The sequence below is a fragment of the Aptenodytes forsteri genome, unplaced genomic scaffold, assembly GCF_000699145.1.
Source record: "Aptenodytes forsteri isolate BGI_AS27 unplaced genomic scaffold, ASM69914v1 Scaffold181, whole genome shotgun sequence".
In the NCBI taxonomy this organism is placed as follows: domain Eukaryota; kingdom Metazoa; phylum Chordata; class Aves; order Sphenisciformes; family Spheniscidae; genus Aptenodytes; species Aptenodytes forsteri.
This window is the reverse complement of record NW_008795702.1, coordinates 2458103-2475421: the sequence shown is the minus strand read 5'-3', so window position 1 is coordinate 2475421 and position 17319 is coordinate 2458103. Positions and strand designations below refer to the sequence as shown.

Sequence of the window (17319 nt, the reverse complement as noted above, 5' to 3'; positions counted from 1 at the left end):
CTGTGAAGAAAATTAACTCCATCCCAGCCAAAACCAGCACAAGGGGTAAAACTGAGACAAAACACAGGAGTGATTTGCATAGGGGAAAAAAAAGGAATAAAAATGTTGAATTCTGAATGCTACATTCAACTTCTGTTACAATAAGCTTGGACAGGTGCCAGAAGCTTGTTCCCTTTGTGATATGATTATATGGCCAGTAAGTCATTTGGTTCAGTCAATTTGCTGTATATCATGATAAATCTGTATCTAGCAGAAAATCCACAAAGTTCTGCACTTTTCCCCTCCTGAGGTTCTCTGCCCAACATGAAAGCAGAGAACAGCTTTAGCAAGATCTGGGGGCACTTCTGAGTCCTGTGTAATGCTCCCCTCCTGGCTTGTGTAGGCCAACAGGAGGAGATGCTGAGCAGGCACGAGAACAGATGAGGAAAGATGATGAGCAGTAATGGTGGGGACAGGAGGTCATGACTGCTGCGGGCGCCATCCTAAATCCCAGTGGAGCTGTCTCCTTCCTTCTCCTCTGCAACTCCCTCAGTGTCTGAGAGAGAGAACACAGCGCTAAAACATACCAGAAACAAACACTAACTCCTTCATCCCCAGAAGTACTGCTTACGAAAATATTTACTAATAAAGTGGCCATTATCCTTTTCTTCTTGATTTTTTATTTGCGTAATTCAGGAGGTTTCTGATAATTACGCCCAAGTTCATTAAGGATGAAGCTCTGTGTCATGCAAGAGTTCTTGTTGGGATTCTCTCAGGGCACCTTGTCTCTTCCTACTCGTTAGGTCTTCAGGACAAATCCCTCTTCTTTTCAATGGATGGCAACTCTCTGTCAGTGTGCAAACAAAAAACAATTCATTTTGAACAGCAGTCTCCTTAAGCCCATGCCCTGAAGAATGCTTTAACGCAAGGAAGTTGTTCACCATCTGACTGTCTATGTCCCAAACAGGATCCTGTCCAATCTTGCTAGATCTATTCTGTGTAATAAGCTGCTGCTTGAGAAATAGATGCTGCTAGACATCCCTGTATTAATGACTTTTTTTTTTTCCAAATCCAGGTTCTTTACCTGCATCTATTAGTTTTCTAGTACTGTTCACAGAGCTATGTATTATATTTATTTTATATATATATCCATGCATACATTTTACTTCCAGATTAGCTCAAACATTCTTTGAGAACAGAAACAGCCTGTACTTTTTCCATTGGAGTCTGAGACTGAGGAAGCCTGCTTGACATTTCAGGGAAAACTGAAAAGTTTGTATAGGATTTTAAAAGCTATGTTATGCAAGATAGAATTGCAAAGGTTTGTTCTTCAGTATAAACATATACTGATTGTTTCTGTCAGCAGTATTTCACAATTTGCTTTCCCCTATGACAGTCTTACATTATTCATAACTTGCAATATATTCCTTAAATTTTCAGTTATAAGAGTTTCCTGGTGGGGGTTGCAGAATATGAAGGGAAGTATTGATTTGAAACATTTGAAATATAAATGAAGTTGTTTAGTTCTTCTGGTACATGGAACGTTATAGTCACTGGATCAAATTCAACCTCCCAGCATGTCTGTTTTTGTAGACAACAAAACATGTTCCTGACCCTCAGTGGACAGTGCAGCTCAGCTCTAGCCTCTGTCTAAACATTCGATTTACCCAGTATTTGTTAAAAACAAACACAAATAATAAAAGTTTCAGTGCACTTGAAGGCCAAAAGCAATCACTATTTTATTCTAGTCTGACATTGGGTCAGAATCTTAAGACTTTGCTTTGAAACTACTGGTCCTTTGTCACTTAAACTTATGGAATAGTATCAAAGCAGTATCATCAACCCCATTTCACAGAGAAAGACGTACACAAAGTCTCTTGTCCCATCTCAGGTGAGTTTGGGGCTAGGGCAAGTATTAAATCCAGTGGCAGTCCTGTTTTGGCACTGGGGGAAAACCAGTCGGCGTTGGTGGCACTGCGACGGGCAGGCGTACGTGCATGTCCACACGTGTCTCCTGCTCGCTGCTCCAAGGCCAACGCCAGAAGCCAGGTCTCCTCTCCCTTTCCCCCTCTGAGGTCTAAGAGCTCCTTTCCAGCTGCATCTGACAGGGGAATAGCATTGCCTAGCTCTGGCCACCCACCTCTGAGAAGAACAGGTCATCCATCCATTAGGAGTCATACCCACAGACCATCTATTAATTTACTACGTTCAGATTTTTCTTCGGTAAAAAGCCAGTAAATTTGACCCATGATATCATCTATCTCAAGCTTTCTAATACTAAAGAGCATTTGTAATTTTCCCATCTTTGTGTAATTCCACTGACTTTAATAAAACATAAGAAAATGTTTGCAGAATCTAGCCGATTTAATGGCTTCAAGACAACAATAAGTAGTGTCTATAATTAAGCAGTAATCATATGGTATTTTTGAAAAAAGAAACAAGCTTTCTCCACATGAAGTCAGCAACTGAAATACAGTAGGTGAAAGAAGAATTGTTTTCCCAAATTAAAAAGAAAAATACAGTTAGAACTTTATTTCCTGAACCATTTAAAATTAGTCCCAGCAAATAATTTCATTGTGCTGTGTTGTTACACCAACAGGGCTAGAGATAAGGTGACTCAATAGCTCTTTTTCAGTATCTAAGTTAGCTGTAGGATGCTAAGTTGCTTTTGGCATACTTCAAACACCATGCACAGGCACCAATGGCTCACTTTTCATCTAGTTTTCTTCAGCAGGAGAAGGGATTAGTATTTTTGAAGTATAAATTATTCACAGAAGAAACTTCTGACAGGGATGGCTAAAAGTATCTTCAGAATCAACCCACAGTAATAAATACTTTTGACTAATTTTTTTTGAAAACTCAAAAAAGGCACGATTTTTCCTTTGCAAATGTTTTTGTTCAAAAAATTGTCAAAAATAATTTCTAAAGAGGGGGTTTATAACCTGAAAATAAAACTACACATTTCATTTGACATAAATGATTTTTCCTCCCCAGTTTTTTTCAGTTCAGTCAGTGAACTGAAAAATCAATTATTCGCACGCCTCTACTGGCAAATAATTCTTATCATAATAATTCCAGAGGGAATTATTCTGTGCCAAGGAGTTTATATTGTATGGAATTCAGAAGTTAAAAAATTGAGGCTAGCATGATAAACAATGAGAAATGTTCTGTTTGGTTTTCTCACTTTTCTCTTTCAAATTATGACCTTCAATCAAGATGAAAAACTAAGAGAGGAAGAGGAAAAAAGAGAAACAAAAAAAAGATCTATATATTTTAAAGTGGATTTGGAGTATCTGTTTTGGTAATAAGAAGAAGCCAATTCCCAATTGTTTTAGATGGAGCCGTGAGGCCTACGCATGTTGAAAATCAACCCTAATGAAACGCAAGAAAATACCAGAACAAAACCACGTTTGAAATATTTAGTCAGCTTCGTTTGCTCTGAACAGTTCGTTATGCACCCTCGACTTTGATAGTTTATTCACGAGTAACTTGGAACGCACTCCAGAAAAGAATATAGCTGCCTCGTGCCTTATAATTATCCCCAAAGTTCAAGTTCAGCAACATGACTTTTCAGAAAGGGATCGATTAACCTGCCCAAGGGCGTTCTTCTCCTCAGCCCTCCTGAGAAGCATCAAACGGAGACGCCGTCAGGACCCGGCAGAGAACAATGGCTGGGACGCTGGCGCTCGCCGCAACCTGCCCGGTGCGTCTCTCTTTCTGGTAACGATGGCAGCGCTGCAGAGGGAGAGAGGTGAATCAAAGTCCTTAAACTCAGGTAACACCTAGAAGTAATAGCAGCGATAACCAGCAGAACAGCAAAACACCGGGGGGGAGCAGCAGGACACAGCTCACGTGTGTAAAAAGGTGCCCTTCGGAAGTGGTTGCAGCGATGATTCTCGGGCAGTGGCTTCTGCGGAGACGAGGAGCGAGGTACAAGCCTGAAAAGAAGAATATTAAGCTAGTTCTCAGAATCAAGTGTTAGTTTTGGGCTAGGCCACGTATTCACAATTCAAAGATATTTTACATATTTGTAATTTAAAAATATCTACCAAGAGAACAGGCCACTAAAATCATACGCTAAAAGTTTTCATGTCTGGATTCTCAGGGTTCTCGGAAGAGAACAACCTGAATTACATTTCTGCTATGCCCTCGCTTATCCCGGTGGTTTTCCTAAATGTCCAGGCAGTGCCTAGACATCTCACGGTGATACTGAAAAATAAAGTGTGCTTTTATCAACAGTTCTTTACCTTTCCCCCACACATCTCCTGTAAAACAAGGCAGATGAAAGAAAGGAAATCTGGTTTTGAAGTACATGTCTTTTTAAAGCACTTAAGTCCTGGGCTTTTCAGGGACTGTTAGGTTGTGTGTAACTGTATTTATTAACAGAACTTAACTGGAATGAGAACTCAGCCTTTGTTCTTTATGTGTGCTTTATTGCTGGTTGTGCGTATTGGGGGTACACCTGGAGCAGAAGGTGGCCAAAATATGTAGAAAAAAACCCCGAGGATATGTTCAATATTTCTTTTCTCTTTGGAGAAAAGCCTGACTTCTTTCTGGCGGTTTTCAAAGAGAGGTAAGTGGGGGTCTCCTGATCAACTGCCCGTTGGCGTTGATCAGAAGCGTTCCTGCTGTCTCCTACCCCTTGCTCCGACTCTGCTTCCCTGGCACGTCCCGCATGGCTCCAGCCGCTGCAGGAGCCTGCCCAGCCGGGTGTTTCGTCGGAGCCACCATGAGTTGGGTTGAACCAGCCGCTCTGACAGGGTTAGACAACCTCCGTAAAACGATTCCGCTTTGCATTTGCTTTTCTCTGAATTATGACTCTCTTCCTGGAAACAAATCTTTCCCTGGCCTCTGTGTCTGTTTGGAAGGAAGGTGGAAGTCTCCTCAGGGCTTTGTTTGATGTGTAAAATCCTTTCACCTACATGACATAAACTTAACAAGAGGGCTTAAAAGCAGAGCTGGTCACAGCCAATGCCTATCGGGGAATGAGCAGGGGAGAAGGTTCCTCACTAAATCCTGATACCAGGATCCACAGAAAGGCCTTTCCTGTTACTGACTGCAGTAGGAACAGGACCGAGCTATTCATTGCGTTAAAGCTATCAGAGAGGTCTCACTTTTTCAAGTGAAACCTGGCGTCCAAGGGTAGACGCACGTGGGGTGGGCTGTTCTGCACCTCTTCCGTGCCTATGTGCAGGCATCCCGCCCTAACGGCTGCTGCAGCTGCACGGGGGGCCAGTCCTTGCTGGGTGCAAAGGGACACCCAGCGAGGACGGCGGCGGCGGCGGCATGCTCCTGCACTGAGTCAGGGCTTGCATCGACTGCTCCTCCTGGGAACAGCTCTCAGGGTAGCACAAGGCATATTTTCTCTCCCTTGGAGGCATCCCGTTACAGCCCATACCCCGGCTCTTCCATATATGCCATCCCCGCAGCAGTAACTACTACGGGCACATTCGAGCCTTTAAATAAATGAGTCCATAGGAGGTCTCTTAAACAGAAATGCTTTAAAATCTTTTGAGAAGAGCGGCAGATGTACTGCATCACAGAACTGGTTTCCCTTGTGTCGAATTCTGCATGCACCACAGATATTTTTATGCTGCTTTTCTCTACTATAGTCGTCAAAAAGTTATCAAAATCAGTATGAAATTAACCTTGCTTGTTCCTCAAGTAGCCGAAACGTTGCTCCCCTGACAACGGCTCATGAAAATACTTTATTCCCTACTGTGACACAATAGGTGCTACATCCTGAGTCTTTCTCTAAGCTTAAAGTAAAGATATTTCTGTTTCAGCCAGGTCTGTCCAGCATTAATCGTGGACACAAATTTGTAAGAGCTCACTTGGGCTACCGCTGTATGCGAGAATAAAATTTTTCCCGTTGCAGAGAATTAAGTAACATTTTTGAATGGTATTGTAAGCATGTCCACTTGGATGGTAATTTAATGACCACAGTTTTAGACCTCCCACACAACAAATTGTTCCTTTTCAGTGTTGTGCTGGGAAAAAGAATGCAGGGTACCAGCTGGCAGCTGATACTGTGAAATACTACTTACAAATAAAGACAGGAAGTTCGGTGTAATCGCTAGCATCTTAGAGCAGCTTTCTCGGGATTGCTGCTGAGCAGATGTAAGACTGGTATTAATTAAATTAAACCCAGAAAAATCGGTGTCTCAATAAACTCAAAAGTGGTGATGCACATTAGCACAATGCCAGGAATTTCAAATCTAATGTTCAGATTTGTATCGGGAGAAAAGGGAAGAAACAGTGACTCCTAAAGACTTTTTAACTTTCGTTTTTAAATTTGTAAGCTGTGAAACTTTGCAGTGATATATCGCTGCACCTTTCATCTGAGGTTTGTATGTCACGTGCTTAACGATCTAGCAGGTTGTGGTACAGACTTTTACAACTGCTGTGATACAGTGGTTAAATTCTGCCTGGCGGTATTATGGTGGTTAAAATAGAAGGTGTGTCTGGGGTACCTGTTGGTGTGTATTGACTTGCTGATAATGACTTACTGCCCAATGGACGTTTGGCAAACTAAGGCTGGCGAAGCAAGACCTCGGACAGCAGCAAAAAAATTTAAAATGACAAAAACTTTGCTTCCTTAATATCCTGATGGCAACGAGCAGTAGCCAAGTCTCAGCCAGCATGCTCCTTAACTTTCGTGCGCCGTCAGACAGACAACGACAAGGTACTGCCAAAGAGATTGCGTTATTCCAGCTGGCGGAGAGAGAGCTGCGTTCTTGCCCCAGTAGCCCTTCTCTCTCTGATGTATAACAGCATGAGCAGCTGAGGAGATGTTTTGGGTTTTACCCTCTCCTAGTTTTTCTTTATATTTAGGACAAACCAATCAAAGCACGTGTGATATATCATGACGGCTCAGAACACCTAAACTGTATAGTACCTCTGCAACACACGTGCTTCCCTCTCTCCCATCCCATCACTGTTTGCAAGAGATGGATTGTTACGTGAAGTACAGCAACTTAGTAGGTGAGACCAAGTGATTCCAGTGAGAAAGAAGGGAAATTTCTAGTGGGAGAGAAGGGAAAAGAGGGACTAAGTGTAACACTGACGTATTTAGAGTTTACGTCTGCTGCTTTTTCTCCATTCTTCAGTGGCAGTCTGGGAACCTACCAAAACAATCACTAGTGTTAAATGATCAGTTGGTAGCGCTGGAAGAAACCGTCATTGTTCATATTCACCGTAGCAAGAGATTTTGCTTCTTCTCTGGGAGAGACATGACTGCCATGGTCCCCAGTTTTGGCATCCTTCAGGTAGATAATAAAAGCTTCCTATTTCTGAGGTTAAAGATTAGAGCAAAACAGATGCATGCGAACAATGTAAAATACCAGCAGCCTACCTTCTCAGCAGTCGTGTCCCTAAAAGCACATCACACCTGGGCTCCTTATCCTCCACTGACGCCCGGTTTCTATCCCATGCTTGTTCAAGATCTCGGGCCTGCCATTTAAAATGATAAAAAGATTATCTGCCATTATCTAAAAATACAGCCACCGAGCCTAGGATAATGTGAATGAAAGCTGGAAACAAATTAGGCCACATTTCAGACAGTGTGAACTAACATCGTTTCATTGATTCTAGTGGAGCCAGATGGATTTACATCAGCTAAGAATCTGGCAAACTGTGTTCATGGGTGAAATTATTTGCGGAGCATGCTGCTGGCAAACTCTAGCAGATTTTATAGCCGCTCTCTTTATTGACACATTTCCATGAAAACTAATCTCTCTGAGGAAAAAGCAAAAAGGCGTATTTGGGAAGGGGATGGAAGTTAGTTCTCTACAGCAGCTAACAGCAGCTATATTTTCAGACAGATTTATTTCAGCTTTAACACTTAGAGAATGTGAAATGAAAATTAGAAAAAGCATTTGGCCATCCCACTTGGCTAGGTGTATCTAAGTATTTAATATTAAGGATAGGTATTTTTTATGTGGTAAACTGAAGTAACTCGGACTCAGGATTAGCTGTTCTGTTCTACTAGATGTAAGCATCGTTGGATTATTTTTAGACTTTGGACCTAACAGACTGAAAATTTTCAGATCTGTTGGTCTGCAACATTTTTTATCTAGCCAAGAAATCGGAACGGTTTCAAACGCTTACATACTGAGGTGTTTGTAAGAGGTTTAATAGGTTACTGCCTCCTCCTTTCTATGTTTGAGTTCTGAGCGTTGCTGATCTAGCCCGTAAACATTTTCAGTTGCCTCTGTTTGTTTGGAAGGATGTCATCTAGTAAACTACCGCATTTCAGAAACATTTACTGTTTATTTGGCAAGGTAAGGTTGCCTGCAGCCCTCTGTCTGCAAGGGGCAGGGGGAAAGGAGCGGCGAAGCCAAAAGGACCTGCCCCACTAATGTTTGGCTTCAAAAGGAAGACGGTGCGCATCTATCAGTATCATACTAACCAGATACAGATTGAGATATGAATCGATCAGTAGTGATCCTGTAGTTCTTGTTCATATTGACCAGCATTTAGCTTGACAATAGTTCCCATGTGAACAATCAGAATATATAGAAATGTTTACTAGCGTGTGAACGCAACAAATCTTACAAACATGTTAACGTTTAAATTTAGCGCTTGTGTACTCTTATTGTTGGGCTGGCTTAATGCAAACAGTGGGCAATTCCATGCCCTGCACGCTTTCTGTGAGTCTTGGAAAGTCCTCGCTCCTGTGGGAAAGGGAACTATGCTGCCCTTCTGGACTTTGTTTTCTTTTTTCATTTCAAGCTCTCCAAACTGCTTGGAAGTAGGCCACTGAGAAAGCAAAGCAAACATGCTCTCTGTGCCTGGGTTTTGCTGTTCCCCACTAGATATATTATATTCACCTGAGGGAGAATAAGAAGCTGTCTTCCCCAATTTTCCATACTGCCTGTGGGAATCTAATTCAATTTCCTCCCAAATTTAGCAGCGAAAACTAAATGGTAAAGAATAAAGTTGAAGAGGCTTCTGTAAATCTCTGGATTCTAAGGTAGTAAGGTGCAGCAGGATTACTGAGAGCAGGTTAAACTTCTTTTCTAGCCACAAAGCTACTTATGGATTTAAGAAGCTTAAAAACCTGATCCAACATTAGTCCTTGCTTTGCAAATGAAAGACTAATATATCTACCTATACAAAGTTATATTTGTTATTACTGAATTTTTTTATCCTTTTTTATTGATGTAGCCCCATTCCACACAGGAATCTTTTTTTTTTCAGTGGGGGATTATGATTTATTAGATAAATTCAGGGAAGGGCACAGGGAAAAAGACTGGTGACCAAATGCGTTTCCAGAAATAAACAAAGGAAAGAAAGGACTCACATTTCATTACTCTCGCTACAGTGGCTGCATTTTACCAGCAGACCACAGGGGTCTTATTCGTAACTTCCAGAAAAAGATGTAGTGCCTTTTTTGGACTTGGATTCCGTACAGCAATGTGGACCTGAGGTATTCATATGGCTCAAAAAATACTGAATTAAAAACAGAATTTACTTTTCTGCCTTACATGAGCTGGAACATTTGTTCAGCAGACCTACTTGCAGCCAGCAACCCATGCTATTTTCTGATTGCCAACTGTCCTTCATTTTTGTCGACCCTTTTAGCTCGGAACTTCTTCAGATGGGTAGTCCCTGCGGTGAGCACTGGTAGCCTAGATTGCAGTAATTATCTTGTTACCTCTTTTATGTGTGTGTTCTCACTGTCTCTTCCATCCTCGCAGAAATAAATTGGCCAGCAATCATTTTATTCCCTCACAATAGTGTCCTTTATACTTGTTTTCATCCCCACAAAATCTGCTTCAATAGTAAAGCTCTGTAGACATCTATTAAGCTTTGGAAATTAGGGTAAGGACCAAAACTTTGGGGGTTTTGACATGACATGGAAAAATCCTATGATATAATGAATAATAATATTCAGCAGACGTGACGTTTCTGAGACTGTGAGCCTCTATGAGAAGATGTTCCACTTGTTAGAGAGATGTAAAGGAAGAACAAACTTATCTAAGTATTTCCATGATGTTTACCTTGTGCACTCAATGGTACGAGAGTTTTGTCACTTACCTGTACAGACAGTTCCTCAAATTATGATGAATTTGTCTCAAGGTGTCAAAAAAAAAAAAAATTAAAACACAAAAAAAGATGTAAAACCTCAAAAATTAATGATTCAGATGGAAAGCTGGTTTTATCCCAAATATTTCATGGCATATTTTAAAGGTATATATATTTTAACTTTTGCTTTCTCGACCTACATCTCTTCCTCCTTCATGGCTGAGGTATCACTTAAAATGTATTTGCAACGTGGAATTTTCATCTTTGTCTACATTATAATAGAAAACTCAATCTCACTGGTGAAGTTGCCTCAAGGTCTTCAGTAAGCTTGAGAGGCATAATGTAGATGACAGCCTTAACACATTTGATGTCGTGCTAAACACAGCGAAGTCCTTTAGGACAACGATAATGGTGCTGGAAGTAGTCGCTAGCACTGGGGCAAGCTGACTAAGGCTCCTAACATTGCTAACAGTGTTTTAAAATGCCTAATTAAAACTGTGCGGGATGGCGTTTTACGTTCTGTGTGCACCACATTGTGTGGGCAGTAACGCGAAGGGCAAACATGCCAGCTCTGGTGCAAGTTCAGGCTTTGCTTACCTGGGAGCAGAGAGCTGCCCTGTGGCATGTACAAGCGAAGAGCCCATGCAGAGGGCTTACAAGCTGGTTTTAAGTTGATTTTCTAAACTTTGGCGATGACCTAGAATGATCCAAAGATGTATCTAAGTGAGGAACATATGGCTGGTCGTTAAAAACCTATCAAAGAGCTTCTCCTGCCTTTCTTTCTTCTGAATGATCTCTTCAACATAAACGATCCCGTGATGTGACCCCCAGTCTGTTGGTTGGCACTCACATGCAAGAGCATCAGCACGGTATTAACAATCACCTTAGTGATATTTACAGCATTCTAATGTCAGTTGTACATAAATAGAGTCTGTGAGGAACGCAGCGCGCCCAGGGCTCCTGCTCCCACTACAACAGCACTGCTCCTTCAACGCGCCAGAGTGCCTCCTGCGCCTTATGTAACTGCCAAAAATATCATTTCAATTGCTTTATGACAAAATAATGAGTCTGTCAAAGATGAGTGGTCAGAAAAGCAAATTTGTTCTCCCACACAATTAGAGTTTATAGCGTTGGACAGCAGTATCAATCTCCAGCGATTCAAAATTGAATTTGCACGTTGGAGGGAAATGTGTTCTTGCGTGTGCTGTAACCAGGCTGCTTAGCAGGAAACGTCCTCGCAGGTTGGACTGGAAAGATGGATATCAGCTGAGCCGTGGAAACATCAGGATGGAAGTTTCCAAATGCAGACAAGTGTTGTGGGGACGTGGCGTTCGCTTTCCCAAGCTCAGCACTGACAGAGCCGCTCCCACAACCATCAACAAAAAAAAAGTCTGGAAAAACTGTCACCAGATAGAACAGGCAGACAACTGTTCCCTTCAGGTGGAAAGCTGTTCCAAGGCCTGCACCTCCCCGTACATAACCTAATTGCTCATGGAGTTGTTGATATTTATAACCATGGACTTCAGACATTCTTTGTAAAGACGTACAAAGCATTAGACCTCAGTAATGCCATTTGTGGTGAGCATATACTGTACCTCAGAACGGCACTTTACCCTTAACATCTGCTTTATCCTTACATGGGATTTTGCCCTTAGGCTGTTTGCCAGTGCAGTGCAAAGGCTGCAGCATACATCCTCTTACATTCGCCATGCCTTAACCTGTAGTCTCAAACCTGCTCTAGTGATTACAACTCCCTTCTCAGTACACATGCAAACCCACTTGACGTGCCAAGCAGCTGCTACCCGCCCACTGCTACCCAGTTACTGCATTTCTGGGCATGTGTACATAATACCTTGTAAAGCACTTTGACTTTTTTCTTTGGATTTCAAAAAACTATATAGGCATGAAACATCGTCATCTGGAACTCAGTACACAGGATGTGGAAGCAGTTTTTTAGGTTTTCAGAACGTCTCCATTCTTATACGTGCAGCCAAAGTGACCACACTCTTCTAATGGAAGCATCTACAAGGGCTATAGGAAATTTTGTGTTTAATGTGCTTTGTATGTAAATCTAATTAAGCCTTTTGTTACTATCTCAGATTTAAAGCAATAACAGCTAGGAACAGCCTTTCAAAGCAAGCGTTTAAAGAAAGTACAAATGGTACCTGGGATTTTCAGTAACAATTTATCATCGTGGATATTCACATAAGGTAAAATATTTCCTTACCTCTGGAGCAGAAAAGAAAGGTAATCTTCCTTAAAAAAGAGATGAGACAGATGAAGGACTCTGAACTTGGGCAGTCTTCCATAGGAAGCTGATGTCCACATCCTGACAGTGATCTGATAGGAGCCCAAGCCATCTAGCAGATCAGTGGTGCTCAGCTGATTCACAGTTATCTGAAATGCCTGAGGTCCAGGCTCTGCTGCTTTGTTTTCACACTGCTCACAGTCCAATGTATCTCACCGCAAGAGTGGTTATCTCATTGTCTGTCTGGATGGTACTTTTACCTAAATAGTCTTCTTTCTGTAACCTTAAATATTTCAATTTTCCTTACTGCTTATCCCACAAATAGAAATAGCTTTTTATTGTACTCTAGTCACCTCTCAGCCCCGCTACGCACATTTACCTCTTTCATTCATCCAGAGAAGTCTGTCCCTCAAGCACAACAAGCATTTCTCTTCTTTGCAGAAGTCTCTGAGATTGTCCATACCTACGCTCGGATGAGGTCCCTGGGACAGATTGCCCAATTCCTAGTGCAGCCTTTCTAAAAAAACAGAAGTACACGAAATATTATTTCCCTGTTTCAGTAAAAATGTCTCTCCACATACAGCACAGAATTAGGTATTGGCTTGTTTTTCCCCAGACACAGTACCCTCCTAGTTATGTTCAGTTTGCTTTCCTCAGATGCTTTTTGTTCTCTTTCAGTTTTAGCACTGTCTGCATTTTACACTCATTCAGTATTCAGCTACGTCCTTGATTCGCTGTGGAAATCATGATTAATCTCTCTGAGACAGAAGCGACCTCAGCAAAAAATTGGTGCAAGTGAGAGGAGAATCAGAGCCTCTGTGGTTCAGTCCTCTGAATGTCTTTTTTCTGCTTATGCTTCTGCTCTTTTACTCCCTATGTACAGTTTCTGACACCAACAAGAACTCCAGTTTAAACTCTTCAGATTTCATTAATCTACAGATTTTTTCGTACTTGTATGACACTAATGATCATAAACCAAACCCAACTTTTATGTTGCCTATACATTAAGAAGGCAAAAGTAATGTTTTTTGCCACACATTGTCTGACCTTTTGTGGTTTGGGTTGGGGTTTTTTTAAACATTTCTTTTTGTGCCCACTTTAAGTAGCTCTCATTAACTCTACATTTGACATTTTTAATACAAATGTATTTTTTTACCTTGATCTTTGAACTTTAGCTAGTCTTGTAGAAAACCACAGTGACCACATTTGTTCCTTACTTTCTTCTCCTCGGAAATTGTACACAGCTAAGTTTGAATTATTCTGAGGGGGTTTAGGATTATTCAGCACTGTCACCTCTTTTTTTGCTCAGTTGTTATTGTTAGGTTTTGACTTATCTATTCTCTGCCCACAAAGGTTTTAGATCAGTCCTTTATTTTTTTCAGTGATCAAATCTGTTTTTTTCTCTCAATCACTTTAAATCATACTCCTAGAAGGCTACACCTCTCTCCCCGTTGCTGGTTTTTTGGTGGAGGGGTTGGTTTGCGGGTTTTTGGGTTGTTTTTTTTTTAATTGAGGGGAGTAGAAAGCTTGCTCTCCTTTCTCTAAAACATGGTATTATTTGGAATTTTCTTTTAAGGCAGAATGCAGCACTCTGGGGGATTCTGCTGGGAAGGCTTTCAAAAATACATGTAAAACATCCAAAGAAGTTAATTTGCAGCGAGGCATTGATTGAATGAATCTGTGATTATTCTACCGGTTTAGGGCAGGAAGAGCCATTTAGCAGTTCCTCCATTTAGGAAGCTAAGTGGCTAAGATGTCTCCGCATTGTCTGTTTTGTGTGTGTTTGTTCTGAATGCCCGTATGAGGGCTGGTTGTTCTAAATCTCAGTTAATAGGGTTTTAAAATCTGACAGAAGGTCCCCAGCTACTTCCACAAGAAAATGCATTTTGCTGTTTTTGTGAAAACCTGCCTGTATTTGATACAAACGTAGACCTCCAAAATCTGTAGTTTCCCTTTGTCTGTTGGGGCTTGGTGGCTAAAATCGCAGAAGATGCCTTCTGCAGAAACCCTGCCCATTGCTGTACCGCGTGGACCACAGGACAGCTACCATGGCGTGATGCCACAGCTCCGGGCTGAGAAGCACTCCCTCTGCAGCAGTCTTGTCCTAAGACGTTAAAAAACTGGGCACCAGAACAGGCAGCAGAGCCATTCCATGCTGTCCATACTCTCTTGCCTGGGAAATAAGGAAAAGGAGGAGGCAGCCTATGAAGAGGTGGATCACAGTGGAGATAGGGAATGTGGGAAATAAAAGGAAATCAATATGCATGAGAATTTATGGGTATCGTTTGTGTATGCACATGTACATCCATACATATAAGTATATGCGTATGTTTTGTATGTGTATGAGGAGGCATGGGACAGGACTGGATAGAAGCAGAGGGAGATGGAGAAGGCCAGAGTCCGCCCAAGACTTTTAACCCTGGCAAGCAAAATCGAGGAAGGGTCAGTCTGTCTCTTCAGGAACATATGACAAGTATAGCATCTAAGAAGTGCAAACAGACTTTTGCACAAGGTTTTCTGACACAACCATTCTTTACTTTCAGGTGCTGATTAAAAGAGCTGTGCACATTTACACCAATTAGCAGATGTACCTACATTTATTTTCCCCCACCTCAGTTCCCCTACCAGTCTGCAGCACCCTTTCAGAGCCCTAGGAACTACAGCTTTTCCTCAGAATCAGCCGGCTTTTTCTTCCTGCCTAGGTCAGTTCGCTGCCACTGGCACTGATGAGTCCCTCCAGTAAAACAGAAATCTCCCCCTGAAAGAAACCCAATCGGTTCCTCTCTCTCATTTATTCTAGTGACTCGCACAGTCTCTCCTGCTTCTTTCTCCTCTGACTCTCTCTATTTTTTGGTCTTGTCATTACTGTGTCTCTCTCCTGTTTGGGAGTCTTCCATTTTCATATTCCTGTGGACGGTAAAACCACCCATCACTTTTCTTAATAGCAGTGCCATTTACCAAAATCTTCAGTCTCTCCATGAATAGGCGTATCTTATCCACTGACACCCAGACAGGCGTCTTTCATTCTGCAGTGGCTAGTCATTGAAAAGTTACTTTACAATTGATGTAGTCTTTAAGCATCAATATTTTGGAAATTATATAAAAATGAATCACACTTTCTTTTGTCTAGCATATTCAATACATTTTGGTAATTTCAATTTAAAAGGTGCTGAACCTGTTTTTTTTAGATTGAGCATTGCTCAAATAACAGCAGTTTCACCTGCCTCGTTTCCAGCATCGAGGAGAATGCTCCACTATCTACTGTATTACAGATTCTTGTGGATTTTCTCCAGCAGCCACTTAGGACAACTGCAAGCTTGTTTTACCCTGGGGATATATATGTATGTGGCCAGTTGCTTCAGGTCATATTACTTCCAAACTGAAGTCAGCTTGACAGCTGTTAATTTGCACTTGGCCATTCCGTGTGTTGTTTTGCTCTAATTATTGGTCACTGTATGGAACAGGTGACAAATGCCCACATGAGAACTCTTTAAATCACTAGATGTACAACCATTAGGAAGACAAACAGACAGGGTTGTTAAAGACTAGTTTTCTCTCCAGCCCCAAACAGAAACAGATTTTAGCCGGTTTTGACATCTATTGGAAAGGGACGGAAAGAGGTGACAATACCTTACTGTTCATGGAACTAGCTTCCCATTCTCTAAGTGTCCTAGTTTCAGGGAAAGAGAGGAATTTAAGGAAAATAGAATTGTTCTAAGACCAGATGCAGAATCTGGTTTATCTAATGACTTTGTCGCAAGGTTCGATTAGGTGTTCTTTCCTAAGTAAAACTAAATGTGCCTACCAAAATATTTCCTCTGACCTTCAGCTACTACAACTATATCAAATTAAAGCAGGCAAAAAAATTTTCCTTTCTGAGCAAGAGAGTACTTGCTGAGCAAGAATGGCAAAACACCATCATAGCGAGCTTCCCTTCTACTGAAGTGTGGCATTGCAGAGGACATTAATTGAAGTCTGTTTTCTTAGACTCCCAGGGCCTAATCTGGATCTTAATTTGGGCCAGATTCTCTAAGGACATAAGCAGAGGACTTGTTTTGTTCCTGAGAGTAGTGAGTAGCTCCTGAATTTTTGCAAGATTATAGACCTGTCTGTAGTGAAAATTATGAATAATTTAGTTGATCTCAGTGGAGCTGCGTTAGTGAAAACAAGAAAAGATTCAGCATCTTGGAGTCTTGGTGAAATTACTGCTTTTAGACCTGTGCGAGCTGAAGGTATTACAACATGCTATTTGAGTGATGTCTTGTAAAGCATGCTAAAATAATAATACAGGCACAACACGCGGAAGCAGAGTGGTTGCCATAGGACACGCTTTACTAAGACTTAATCTGAACTTAAACTCACCTCTAAATAATATCCCACTTTTTTTTATTTTTGCCTTTTAAAAACAGGTGTAAGTGCAACCTTCACGCTACTGGCTGTAAAGAAGAAAACAAAAGACTACTTTGTGAATGTGAGCATAACACAACTGGCCCAGACTGTGGAAAATGCAAGAAGAATTACCAGGGCCGACCGTGGAGCCCTGGTTCTTATCTGCCTATACCTAAGGGCACTGCTAATATCTGTAAGTAGCTCTGTATAATAAGGAGATTTCATTATTAGAATTCTGCCCCGTATCATGAAGGAAGATTAATGCTGGCAAAAGTTTGTCATTTCTTTATGACCCAGTGCATGTAATTTGACAAGGGGTCAAATTGCAAGTGTTAATTGTAAGTATACATAATCTGTGCTCATACGTGGTTGTAAATAACTTGCATGAGAACTGCATGTTTGTATCCATAGACAAATCCCTGGACACTGCACAGAAAGGGCTAAGGAATGAAAAAATGAGGACCCTTCACATAAAAAGCACACACAGAGGAGAGAAGCCAGTGAGAGTATCTGCAGTACTGCTCCAGCCATGGCGCCCTCAGCCCTCCATTTATACATCCTTATTGCCTCGAGATTCAAAACAACCTCAGCTCAACGTGTGAGATGAGGTCCTTGCTCATTTTTTTGTCCCTTTAAGAAAGTTAAAAAATCTCAGACCAAATTTTTCCAATTAG

At 41.4% G+C, this 17319-nt stretch overlaps 1 protein-coding gene across 1 annotated transcript in view; it reads left to right on the top strand.

The window, feature by feature from the left end:
• The window catches only part of NTNG1 (netrin G1), a 163487-nt gene that overhangs the window by 76842 nt on the left and 69326 nt on the right, over nt 1–17319 (top strand). Inside the window, exon 3 of the mRNA XM_019473097.1 lies at nt 16666–16838. Within this exon, the coding sequence (XP_019328642.1) occupies nt 16666–16838 (173 nt within the window). The remainder of the gene's footprint in view (nt 1–16665; nt 16839–17319) is intronic.